Below are 12,969 nucleotides of genomic sequence, written 5' to 3'. Positions count from 1 at the left end.
TTTGCTGCTCTCCTCTCCAGCCTTTCCCTCTAGTAACGAGTCGATGTGCTCTATTTATGGGCATGTATACGTCAGTGAATAAGTTCCTACAACACGCTTATTTAGTGATTTCACGTATTTAATTTGTTGCTTTTTTATTTTGTCAGTACAATCCCAACCATAAGGAATCTATCTATCTAGTTTTTTTCCACTTTCTTCCTCCAAAGTTGGCACTAGTGAGAGAAAATACCATTTAAAATTTGGCCACTAAGAGCAATTATACCCGAAATGTGCAAATTAATTTGACCCATATATGTCCACGAATGCGTTCGCGGAAGGGAAAACTTTGTTTTTGCCACTCTAGTTTTTACCCACTTTGCTTATGCCACTCTTGAATTTGACATATCACTTTTGCCACTCTTAGCTTTTGACAATACATCACAAATGCCATTCAGTGGCAAAAACGATAATTTTTCATTTCACTTTTGCCACTCTAGGTTTTGCAATGTATCACAATTGCCGCTCTGAAAATTTTGCTTTTGTCATTGAATGGCAAAATTGATATATTGTGAAAAGCTAAGAGTGACAAAAGTGAAATGTTAAATTCTAGAATGGCATAAGTAAAGTGGGCAAAAACTAGAGTAGTAAAAATAAAGTTTTCCCTTCGCGGAAAGGAGCTGGTCACCCCCCGTTTGATCCCACACCCCCTATTTGCAAATCGCCATTTTCATACTCATCCATGCAACGTGTAACACGCCATACGTAGTTCATCATATATAGATAAAAGCATCTTCAGCCGTGCCCTCAACAAAGCCCCTCAGGCGATTTTTCGGCCGCCGGCGCCGAAAAATCGGCCCAGTCGCACCCCTAAGAGCCTATTTTTCGCAGGCTCGGGCCGAAATTGGCGCCGACGGAACCAGTCCGAACCCGGCGCGCTGGGGGCGTCGGGCGAATAGTTTTTGGCGCGAAACAGCCACGAGCCCTCCTTGCCAATGACTTGTCTCTCTTCTCGCCGCTTCGTCGTCCTCATCGCCTCGTTTCCTGCGGCGAATCAATGCCAAAACTGCCGCGCGCTGCCACGCCGGTCAGCCTCCTCCATTGATGCCTCACGGGCGGCGCAGTGAAGACCGGACGACGCACGTCCCCTCGCCCGCCACGCGTACACCCGGCGGTCACGCGTACACGCGGCACCTCCGCCTATATAAGCCGACCCCCAGCACGTCGGTGGCACGCAAAGAGTCTCCACCGCCGACGCGCCATTTCTCCCCCTTTCCTCCCTCTCCGCTCGCCGTCTCCAGTTCAAAGCATGGCCGAGCGCTTCCCAGGCGACGACGCGGCGGCGAACGGCTTCGGCCGCCGCCACCTTCACGAGGACGAAGCTCGGCTCCTCTTCGAGGCCGAGTATCCGGTCCCGCCGGACATGCGGGTGCCCGGGTCGTGGAGGATCAGCGTCGGCGGGGTCCCTGTGCCACCACTGCCCACCGGGGCGGCGCGGCGTGCGGAGATCGCGCGTATCCGCGCCTCTCTGCCGTGGGCGGTGAGGGAAGATCCACGGTACGTCCCCAACAACCCGCTCTGGGAGCCCTACTTCCGTCGCCGCCACACCGAGAAGTTCGAGGCCACCAACGGCGCCGTGCCCTCCGGAAGGCTCAACTCCGAAGGCCGGCGTCGATGATGGGGTGTGCCCGGCCGCACGCTGGAGGCCGTCCTCGAGTACATCGAGGGAGGCAACACGCCGAGGCTGGAGTACCCCGCTCCCCCGTCCATCTCTCGCCGGCGTGGGAGCTCGTGGACGCCGAGGCGCATGGACCCGGGGGCGTCCTCCTCCTCGTCCGGCCGCTCGTCCGACTCTCCCTGCCTCCGCCACGTCAAGCAGGAGCCCCAGGACACGCCTGTCAGCGCGCGCACCCGTAGCTCCGGCGTCTGCATCGACAACTCCGCCCCCGCCTCTAGCCGCCTCGTCCTCGTCAGGCCAAAGCCGGAGCCCGGCCTCCCCGTGGAGTATGAGGAGATAGCCCGGCGTGGCTTCTTCGACGAGGACGCCCTACGGTGGGCGCGGGACGACTACCTCCGCGACGAGATGGTCCGGCGGGCCCTGGAGGAGATAACTGCCTGCAAACGTGGGCGCAAGGACGAGCATGGCGTCGTAATCCTCGACAGCGACGACGATGAGGACGCCCCCGGACCGTCCAACCCGCCGCGCCAACTAGGGGAGGGTTGCAGCAGGGACGGCGGTCGTCGAGGAGGCGACGACGATGACTACACGCGGTTCTATAGCCTTCTCGGCATGTCGAACTACAAGGGCGGCGGGCGGCGAGGAGCTGTGAGGGAGACGGCGAGGAGCAGCCTAGTAGCGTTTTTTTTTCTTTTTTGTAAAATATTTTAAATATGTACGAGCTCGCCGAAGTTTGGTTGAATTTACGCCGTGTTTGTGCCGGAATTTAAATTTTTAAAAGAACATGGGCGCCGCGACTGGGGGGCATCACGCCTCCAGCACGCGGTTTGCGCCGGTGCGCCCCCAGGGAGCGATTTTTAGCGCCTCCTAGGGGGCCAATGGCTGCAGATGCTCTAAGACAAGTTACATTGAATGAAAGCTATCCTACTTCTATCATTGTCTTCGGAGATGTAGATGACCGCAGACCTCGTGGTCATTCGCGACGGGGCGAAGCTCTGGCGCCTCCTCCTCATCGTCCTCGTACGCGATTAGCCGCTCCCGCCACACGTCGCCAAGGTAGATATGATGGCGGTTCACCACCTCCTTCCACTCGGATTGAAATGACTCAAAGATGGGCCTGTTTTTCTACTACGAGGATGGGATCAGTGATGAGCGCCGAATGTGGCAGCGCCCGCTTGCTCCACCTCCAACGATTGCTTTGGTACGAGGTGTGATGCCTCCACCTCCGCGTTTTAGGCGATCTGGAACTCCACCGCCGTCTCCTCCATGCCAAATCCGCCAGCGTACATGCCCGTCGTCTCCTCCTCCGGCACCACCATGTCCACCTCCTCCTCTGGTACCTCGATATCCACCTCCACCTCGTCCTCCTCCTCTACAAGACATTGGGCGCCACGTATCTTGGTAGCACGCACCGCCTGCACAATCTCCACATGGTGCTCGGGCCTAAGCATTTTGTAATATGTGATCCTTTGTCGGACCATGGTGAACGGCATGGTCGAAGCGGAAAGGGAAGCAAACAAGGAAAGCTGTGGTTGAGCGGATCGGAGGGAAAGGAGGGAAATGGAGGTGTATAGGGCCCTTGTCGTCCGGCCTAAATATCCGGATTTGGTCCCTCGGGCAACAAGCCAGAGTGGCGGATGAATGCGTACTCATCAAATCGATGGAGGAACCTGTATGACATATGGTTTACACGCGGGTCCCGCTCGTCCTTCTAATATGAAGGACACTTCTAGGCATTCCATATCCATCCCACATATAGCCTGGATATGAGGAATGCAGACAACCCAGATGTTTGGGCTGGGTTTAGAGGGTCCGGTTGGGTGGCGGTTCTTTATCCTGGCCTCTGTCTTGGCTTTAGATGCTCTACTTACCTAATTTATGATAATAAATTAACGCAACATACCCAGATACAACACTTTAGTATTACCTCCCAAACATGCAGGGGTATTTGTGGAGGACGTCTCTTATGCGGCAACTAGGAAGGAAGTATATTTAAATAAAGCTAATCTTTACCTAATAATAAAGCAAATTGGGTTTCTTTCGTCCGTCATGGCATTTTTATAGAAAAGTCCCTCTATTTTAAAGAATTCAACTCGCAGTTCTGTTTTAATTTAAAACGAATCGTTATTTTTGTATTTTACATAAAAGTCCCTGTCTTTTCTTGAAATCAACCCGCTGTTCGGATTTAAGTCACACCCGAACCGTTATTTTTACATTTTTCGAAACCCCCCTGATGTTTTAGGTAATTCATCTGTGGATCATATTTAAGTCAAACAAATGCTTTTTAAAATCATCCATATCTTTTAAACCGTAACTCCGATTTGAACATGTTATATATCAAATTTGATTAGAAAAATATGTAGAATATGAATATGAGATTATGTTTACCTGTTAAGTATTTTTAAATATTATTTTGGAATATATATTTGAGTCAAACCAAATGATTTTCTAAATTATATGTATCTTTTAAACCGTAACTTCGATTTTAACATATTATATATGAAATTTAATTAGAAAAATGTGTGGAATCTAAATATGTTGTTAATTTTACCTGTTAAATATTTTTAAAATATTGTTATGGAAGCAAACTTATAATTTATAGTGCAAGATTCGTTTTTTTATACCGGTGGCGATCCGGATTGCAAATAAACACCCCACTATAACCATATACGAAAAAGAAAACATCGATAACTACACATGCATACCTCTGAAAAATGTCGAAGAGAAAAACAACAGATTTCTCATCGCGAGTGAGAGAAAGCGAGCGAGAGTGAGGGAGAGAGAGAGAGGAAGAGGGAGGAGAGAGGGAGAGAGAGACGCCTTAGGATTAACCATATTCAACACATGTTTTTTTGTTGTTTTGTGTGAACACCGAGGCCATCGCCGGCGAGAGTGAGAAGGAGGATAAGTGGCAACACAAATATGATGCCTCGCAAAAATAAAGAAGATGGACCTATTGTGGTCTTGAGTGATGGTTGCTGAGTTAAGAACGTGTGTTATGTTTTCTCTCCTGTTGCAACGCACGGGCTTTTTTGCTAGTTAAATATAAATATTTGCTATCACAAATAAACACGGTCGAGCTGTAAGAATTACATGGTCCGGCACATGCAGGGGTATTTGTGGAGGACGTCTCCTATGCGGCAACTGGCATGGAAGTTGCAAAACTTGTTATATTTGTCCATGCAGTTGCTGTAGTAATAGGGTGCATAAGAATGTTTAGGTCACGTGAGCGTCAGCTGACATTGCTGGTTAGAATTTTTATAAACGGATATGAATTTATTCATCACATGATAGCAAGGTCGTTTACAGTCAAAGATGAAATAAACTCAGGGGCACTATTATTCCCAACAGAGGCAGATTTGGAGCTGTAGCAAGATTTAGCCAAGCAATCAACAACTACATTGGCTTAGCAGAATTCAATCATCCCGAAATTTTTGGATAGGTGGAAGCATTCCAAAATCATTGCAACATTGTGTCCATAATAATTCTCTGCATTCCTGACCGCATCATAACTTTCGACTAGTCTGATTCCATGACTACCATGCTACACCCCATAATGTCGGCCAAGAGTAAACCATTGCCTCCCTCGTCCCTCGTGTCGCTCTCGCGGGCGGCGGCGGGGGAACCCTCGTCCCACGCGTCGCTCTCGCGGGCGGCGGCGGGGGAACCCTAGCCCCCACCCCGCGCCCATCTCATACACCATCCCCTCTGTTAAGATATCTTAGAATCTTCTAGATGGTTTGTACGGTTGGTAGAGATAGGATGAATACCGAATCTGTTGAGATTGTTTCGTACGTCTCAAGTATGTAATGAACCTTTTCTTGTACGCCACGGATGGGGCTTTTCCATCCCTATATTAACACGTAACCGCGGCCTGCTACGGCAGGTAGAAACGCTTCCAAACTTACATGGTAATCAGAGCCAATCTTCCTTACCACATCTAGCTTTCCAATCTACCATCAATGGCGTCTTCATCCTCTGCGGCGCCTTCCCTCGTTTCCAACCAAGTTTCCGAAAAACTCACCAGAGAGAACTTCCTCCTATGGAAGGCACAAGTCCTTCCTCAAATTCGTGCCCCTGGCCTTTATGGCTACCTTGATGGCGGCAAGCCTGCTCCCGAGCCTACCATCTCCTCCACCGACAAAGATGGAAAAACGGTGACTGTGCCGAATCCTCTCCACACCGCATGGGTCGGGATCGATCAGCAGATCCTTTCCTATCTTCTCAATTCCCTCTCAAAGGAGGTTCTCATCCATGTCCTTCATCTCGAGACCTCTGAAGCTATGTGGAGCGCCCTCACCACCATGTTTGCATCACACTCCCGATCTCGCATCAACAACCTCCGCATATCCCTCTCCAACGCCCAGAAGGGCAATCAATCTGTCCCGGCGTATTTCTCTCGCATGAAGGGCCTGGCTGATTAACTTGCAGCCGCCGGGAAACCCACCGGGGAGGATGAGCTCGTCTCCTTTATCCTAGCAGGTCTTGACATGGAGTACAACCCTCTCATTTCTGCTCTAGATACCCGTACTGAACCAATTTCTCTTGATGCGCTCTATGGTCAGATGGCCAACTTCGATCAGCGGGTTGAGCTCCTGCAGAACGCTGGGGGTGGCTTCAAGTCCTCGGCCAATTCTGCATCTCGTGGACGCGGTGGCAATCGTGGGCGGGGTGCTCCTCGTGGTCGCGACGGAGGGCGAGGCGGCAACAGCCGCAGTGGTGGTAACATCAGCGGCAATGGTGGTGGTGCTCATCCCTCCTACAACAACAATAGGGGTGGGCGTGGTGGCAACAATGGTGCCTCCCGTGCTCCCGTGTGCCAGATCTGTGGCAAACCGGGGCACATCGCCATCAACTGTTGGTATCGCTACACCGACGACTACCCTCCGGAGGAGAAAACAGCCGGCTCCATCAACACCTCCAGCTACGGCATAGATACAAATTGGTATGCCGATAGTGGTGCTACTGACCACATCACCGGCGAACTCCAGAAGCTTACGGTTCGTGACAACTACCGCGGTGGTGATCAAGTCTACACCGCAGATGGTCAGGTATGCACATCAGCTACATTGGGCATTCGGTTATTAAAACCCCTTATGATAAAATTCAGCTACGAAATATATTGCATGTCCCATCTGCCTCTAAAAATCTCCTTTCAGTTCATCGAATTGCTATTGATAACAATGCTTATCTTGAATTTTGGCTTACTTTCTTTTTCATAAAGGACCAAGCAACGGGGAGAATTCTTCATCGAGGCAGATGTAGAGGAGGTCTTTACCCTTTGATCCCGCATAGGACATCCAATAAACAAGCCTTCGGTGCCATCAAGCTATCACCTTCACGGTGGCACGATCGACTTGGGCATCCATCTTTTTCTACCGTTCAACGTGTGCTTAGGAATAATAAGTTGTCGTGTCATGGCAAGCTAGACATTGAGTCTATTTGTGAGTCTTGCCAAAGAGCAAAGAGTTATCAATTACCTTATCCAGTTTCGAATAGTGTGTCTACTGTTCCTCTTGAATTGATTTTTTCGGATGTATGGGGAGATGCTCCTCTTTCTGTTGGTAGATACAAATATTACGTCAGTTTCATCAATGATTATAGTAAATTTTCATGGATCTACCTTATCAAAAAGAAATCTGATGTATTCGAAGTATTCAAAAATTTCCAAGCACATGTTGAACGTCAATTTGGTAGAAAAATTCTCGCCGCCCAATCCGATTGGGGAGGCGAATACCAAAAATTAAATCTGATCTTTCAACAACTAGGCATATCGCATCATGTCTCCTGCCCGCACGCCCATCAACAGAATGGGTTAGCAGAACGAAAACACCGTCATATCGTTGAAGTTGGTCTTGCTCTCCTTGCCAACGCATCCATGCCATTAAAGTTCTGGGATGAAGCTTTCCTAGCAGCCACCTATCTCATCAATACTCTTCCCAGTAGCGTCATCAATTTTGACACTCCCTTTGAGCGCCTCTTTCATACTAAGCCTAACTATGCATCCCTTCGGGTGTTTGGTTGTGCTTGTTGGCCAAACCTCCGCCCATATAACACCAAAAAACTATCTTTCCGGTCCAAAAAGTGTGCTTTCATAGGCTATAGTCCTCGACACAAAGGGGTTAAGTGTCTTGACGTGTCCACTGGCCATGTTTATATTTCTCGCGATGTTGTCTTTGACGAGACTCTTTTCCTGTCGGGGGTTGGGTGCGACATATGCCAAAGGATGGCTTATCATGGTGGGGGCGAGTAGAACGTCGCCGGTGCCTGGAAACAGGATAAGGCGAAGGCTTGCATGCCGGCGAATCTTACCCAGCTTCGGAGCTCTCCGGGGAGATAATACCCCTACTGCTGCTCTGCGGGGTCTCCGCATGATCACTATGGCGAAGTGTGTACACGGTTGCTCCTTGAGCTGTTTCCTGGAGGTAGGAGAAGGCAAGGCTAGCTCTCTCCTTTCTATATGATCTGGTCTAGTGCTAATGGATTCGAACCCTTTGCATGGGTGCCCTGGGGGTTTATATAGGCCTACCCCCAGGGGTACAATGGTAATCCGGCTGTGCACAGGCCCAACCATCAGTTTCTCCGGCCTCCGTCTTCTCCGCCGACTGCTGGGGCCCGCCAACTGGCGGGCCCCGCCGACTGGTCCGGTACGGCGCCGACAGGCCTTGTCCGCCGCTGGCGGGTCTTGCCGGCTGCTGATTACTGTAGCCGTGCTTCTAATGACGCGGGCTTGGTCATGGGGTCGTGGCAACAGCCCCGCCGCCCGGCGGGCGATCACTATTGACACTCTCCGTCACATCTGGTTAATGGCGCGTGGGCCCCGGGGGAGGGGCTGGCCGATTCTCGGGGGCCGACTCCCAACGGGTCTGACTGGTTACGCTCTCGCCGTCTTTTGGACTCCCGCTGACTGGTGGGACCTGCCGCCCCAGGGTCGTACAGACAAGCCGTCGTGGGTGCAGGATTCTGCCCACTAGTGCTGATGTCAGGGCCGGCATGGCAACAGTGCAGCATCGGACAGAGATCTCTGCGGGTACGGCGTACTGTGGCCATGCCTGCCTTTGGAAATGGGTGGGTGTCGGTGTCAAAACCGGCGGATCTCGGGTAGGGGGTCCCGAACTGTGCGTCTAGGCCAGATGGTAACAGGAGACAAGGGACACGATGTTTTACCCAGGTTCGTGCCCTCTCGATGGAGGTAAAACCCTACGTCCTGCTTGATTAATATTGATGATATGGGTAGTACAAGAGTAGATCTACCACGAGATCGAGGAGGCTAAACCCTAGAAGCTAGCCTATGGTATGATTGTTGATGTGTATGTTGTCCTACGGACTAAAACCCTCCGGTTTATATAGACACCGGGTAGGGTTAGGGTTACATAGAGTCGGTTCCAATGGTAGGAGATCTTCATATCCGCATCGCCAAGCTTGCCTCCCTCGCCAAGGAAAGTCCCTTCCGAACGCGGGATGGAGTCTTCAATCTTGCATCTTCATAGTCCAGGAGTCCGGCTGAAGGTATAGTCCGGCCATCCGGACACCCCCTAATCCAGGACTCCCTCAGTAGCCCCTGAACCAGGCTTCAATGACGACGAGTCCGGCGTGCATATTGTCTTCGACATTGCAAGGCAGGTTCCTCCTCCAAGTACTTCATAGAGGATTTTGAACACAAAGATAGTGTCCGGCTCTGAAAAATAAGTTTCCACATATTGCCATAGAGAGAATAATATTTACACAAATCTAATCTGCTGATGTATTCCGTAGTGTGACATCACACCACGGCCAAGCTTTTATTCGAACCGTTTTACTGTTCCATCTCAGCGCGTTATGCGAGGCGATTTCCTTGGCACGCCTTGTTAAAGCAGAGATCGTGTCCCCCTTATTCCGGGATTCTCATCAATACGGGCGTGGGTAACCCAACCGCTTCTAGGACTCCTAGATTGTAGGCAAGTCCAAACGGACACGGAGAGGACGCTTGATATTCACCCTCTTTATAAAGGGGACAAGGCTTTTATTTTTCCCTCTCGTGCTCAATCGAATCCTTCCCCCACCTCAAGCTCAAACGCCCGAAGTTCAGGTCAGGCGCCCCGAACCTTCAGTCATGTCCGGATCTAGCCTTCAAGGCCGATGGATGCCTTCCACCGTCACAGAAGAAGACATCAAGAAGTTGAGGGAGGCCAGATATCTGACCGCCGAGATTTTGCATCGGCTGCCTCCCCGAGGGCAGGCTGTCCCCACCCCCAAATCTAACGAAAACGTCGTGTTCGTTTCCCACTTCCTCCGAGGCCTAGGCCTTGCCCTGGATCCTTTCGTCAGGGGTTTGATGTTTTACTACGGGCTAGATTTTCATGATCTAGCTCCGGACTCCTTTCTCCATATCACGACATTTATTATCGTGTGCGAGGCCTTCCTCCGGGTTACCCCTCACTTTGGCCTATGGCTCAAGACCTTTGAAGTGAAGCCGAAGTTGGTCGAGGGGGAGCATGCAGCGTGTGGAGGTGCCTCAATACGCAAGATGACGGGAGCTCCGTGGCCCAAAGGTTCCATCCCAGAGGTGTCTGAATTGTGGCAACAGGAGTGGTTCTACATCACGGCTCCTAGAAGTGCCAAGTGGGCGGCCCCCCTGTTTTCCGCTCGGGCCCCCCACCACAGCTGATGTCATGGATCAGCAGAGGTCTGAGCTGGGGGCCAGCCAAGGACGTGCCTATACTGCAAGGCCGCATTCGAGATCTCTTCAATGGAGATTTCAGTTTGGTTGCGGTGATACAGGTTATGCTGGTTCGTCAAGTCCAGCCTTGCAAACGCCGGCCTCTTCGTCTGTGGGAGTTCAATCCCGAGGGACCGCGTGCCATTCAAAATTTTCTCGGCCTGACACACAAGGAGATGTACAAATCATTCTTCGGACCTCACACGGAGTGTCCGGAAATCACCGAGGACGTGTGCCTGAGTAGCAACCGCACCGCTGAACAGGTAAGGCATCTTCCGGCCGAACATACTTTCTCTACTTTGTTACGAAGTTATCTCTGAGAGTTTGCTTTTTGACCAGGACTGGCTAACAAAGGCGAAGTTGATTCGGTGTTCGGCCCCCCTCCCTGAGGGTTTGGAAAATCTGGTATTGGAGAAGATGCTCCAGACCGCATCTTGCCCGGAGCCCTTGAAGGAAGATACCGTGGAGGATAATGCGGGCGGACGCGGGCCCCCAACGCTGCCCTGTCTAGCCGAGGGAGCGAGCGTCTCCATGAGGGAAGGCGACCAGAAGAGGAAAAGGACTGCGCCCGGGGATTCGGAAGCCGAAGCTTCCAAACGGGAGAAGAAGTCTCCCACAGAGGGTCCCACCTTGGGGGGCGTTGTTGCCGCACAAAGTCCGCAGGGGGATCAATCCTCCCACGAGTCGTAAGTGACCCGAAATACCTTTGGTAGTACAGATATGCCATCCTTTTCTTCTGAGAAGATAACCACCGCATATATTTTCGCAGTTCGGGCCTTAGCCCCTCTCAAATGAGCTCATCTTCGGGGGATCTTCTTCCAGAGATGATGGAGAGCGAGACGCCTCCTCCGGACTCCTCCGCTCCGGAAGCGGGCGACCCTGAAGTGTCGTCGCGAAGGGCCTCTCCGAGTCCGGTGAGGCCAGAAGATAATCCCGTTGACCCCTGAAGCTCCCAATGTCCGGCTCCCGAAGAGAGCAGACAAAAGAGTCCGGCACCGTCTAGTGCGCGATCGGATGTTCTAAGGGAGTTGGTGGGGCGAGCGGCCATCTCAGATGAACACCGTGTGCTGATGAATACGGTGATGGAGAGGATATCGTCCGCCAAAAGCGGATTTGCATGAAGCTTTTATGAGTCTACTGATAGGCTTTGAGGTACGTAAAAGAATGTATGGTAGTCCTGCACATGCTAGGTGTGCCCTATGTAGATAGTAGCCCCTGAGACTCTGGTTGTCGTCGGAAACGGCGACGAACAGAGGATCATATTCCCAGGTAATAACCATACTGCCTCTATGTGCAGGTGATGGAAGCTCCGGTGGCTAGCCGGACTAGCGAGTTTGCCCATTTAGAACGGCAGTTGGATGCGGCAGACACCGACATCGAGCTTGTTAACAAATGGCTTGACGAGGCACAGGGTAAGTGTCAATATCTGGTAAACGCCACATAAGAAGAGCAGTATGATGCCAGTATCTTAAATATGTTGTGACTGCAGATGGAGCTGCCACTGTTGAAGCCTTGCGGGCAGAACTTGCCCGAGACAAGGAACAAGCGAGGTTAGGTAATGCGGCTGCTGTGAAGGCGGCCGAAGAGTTGCAAGCCGAGAAGGCCGCGCATGGCGAGACCCGAGACAAGATGGCCAAGATGGTTGTGGAATTAAAAGCCGCCGCCGACCGTTGCCGGGTTCCCGAAAAGGAAAACCAAGCGAAGGCATCGGACCTTGAGAAGGCTGCTGTGACGAAAAAGGATCTCCGCTCTGCTATGAGGGCAAAGAAGGAGGAGCTGCGGGAAGCTGGGGATATTGTAGCTGGGAAATCCTTTATGTTGCGGAGGAAATTTGGAGATCCACGGTATGCCCCTCTGGATCGGCTGTGGAGTTCGGAGGATGTGTATATGGATTTGGCGGCGAGCGCTGCCGATGCGGCCAAGTACTTCCAGGGTTAGACAGACCGTGGAGTAGACCAGCTGTTTTGGAGACAATTCCATTCTCTCGAGCGTCCACTTTCATTGACTGACCAATTAGCCGAATGGGCCGAACTAAACAGGTTGTCCGGACTCTCTATGAGGTCTGTTGTGGATCAGCTGTGGCCGGGAAGGTCAAAACCGAATTGCTATTTCAGCTTGGTGCAGCAGTTCCTTGACGTGGTGCCGCGCATTAATGCGATGAAGAGGTCGGCATGCATAGAGGGCGCACGGATGGCCTTTGCCCGTGTTAAGGCATACTGGGCGGAGATGGATGCTACCAATGTTGCAGCGCGGGATTCGGCTATAGGTCGAAAGGCTGCTGAGCACTATTTTGAAGAAGTTCTTGAGGGTGCCCATTTGATAGAGACCCAGTGCTCAAAAAATATTATGTTTGAGTGATATGTAATCTCATTGTAAGCGAAATGCTTTTATAAATTTTTATAAGACTATTTTTATACTTTTTCCTGAAAGTAATATGATGCCTCCTGGGCGGCCGTTTACGTATACATGTGTATAACCTGAAAGATTGCAGTCGTTGGCTTTAGCCCCCACGCATATAATGCGGAGGTGCTCGCAAAAACACGCGTTCACACTTAACCCAACGTCTTGGTCCTATTAAGGAGGTGATAGCGGAGCGAGCGAGGCAACCGGACTATAA

At 51.3% G+C, this 12,969-nt stretch overlaps 1 protein-coding gene and 1 pseudogene across 1 annotated transcript; both read left to right on the top strand.

Annotated features, from left to right (window-relative positions):
* Positions 1–5,616: 5,616 nt before the first annotated feature.
* LOC147992075 (uncharacterized) lies at positions 5,617–6,078 on the top strand. The gene has a single exon (XM_087538917.1). It carries the CDS (start codon positions 5,617–5,619, stop codon positions 6,076–6,078), a length of 462 nt encoding a protein of 153 aa, XP_087395043.1.
* Positions 6,079–6,096: 18 nt separating this feature from the next.
* Positions 6,097–6,235, top strand: LOC125533316 (small nucleolar RNA Z247; annotated as a pseudogene).
* Positions 6,236–12,969: the final 6,734 nt, after the last annotated feature.

This window comes from Triticum urartu, chromosome 1A (genome assembly GCF_056163025.1).
Source record: "Triticum urartu cultivar PI428250 chromosome 1A, HENAU_Tu73, whole genome shotgun sequence".
Classification (NCBI taxonomy): domain Eukaryota; kingdom Viridiplantae; phylum Streptophyta; class Magnoliopsida; order Poales; family Poaceae; genus Triticum; species Triticum urartu.
This window is presented reverse-complemented; position numbering and strand designations above follow the sequence as displayed.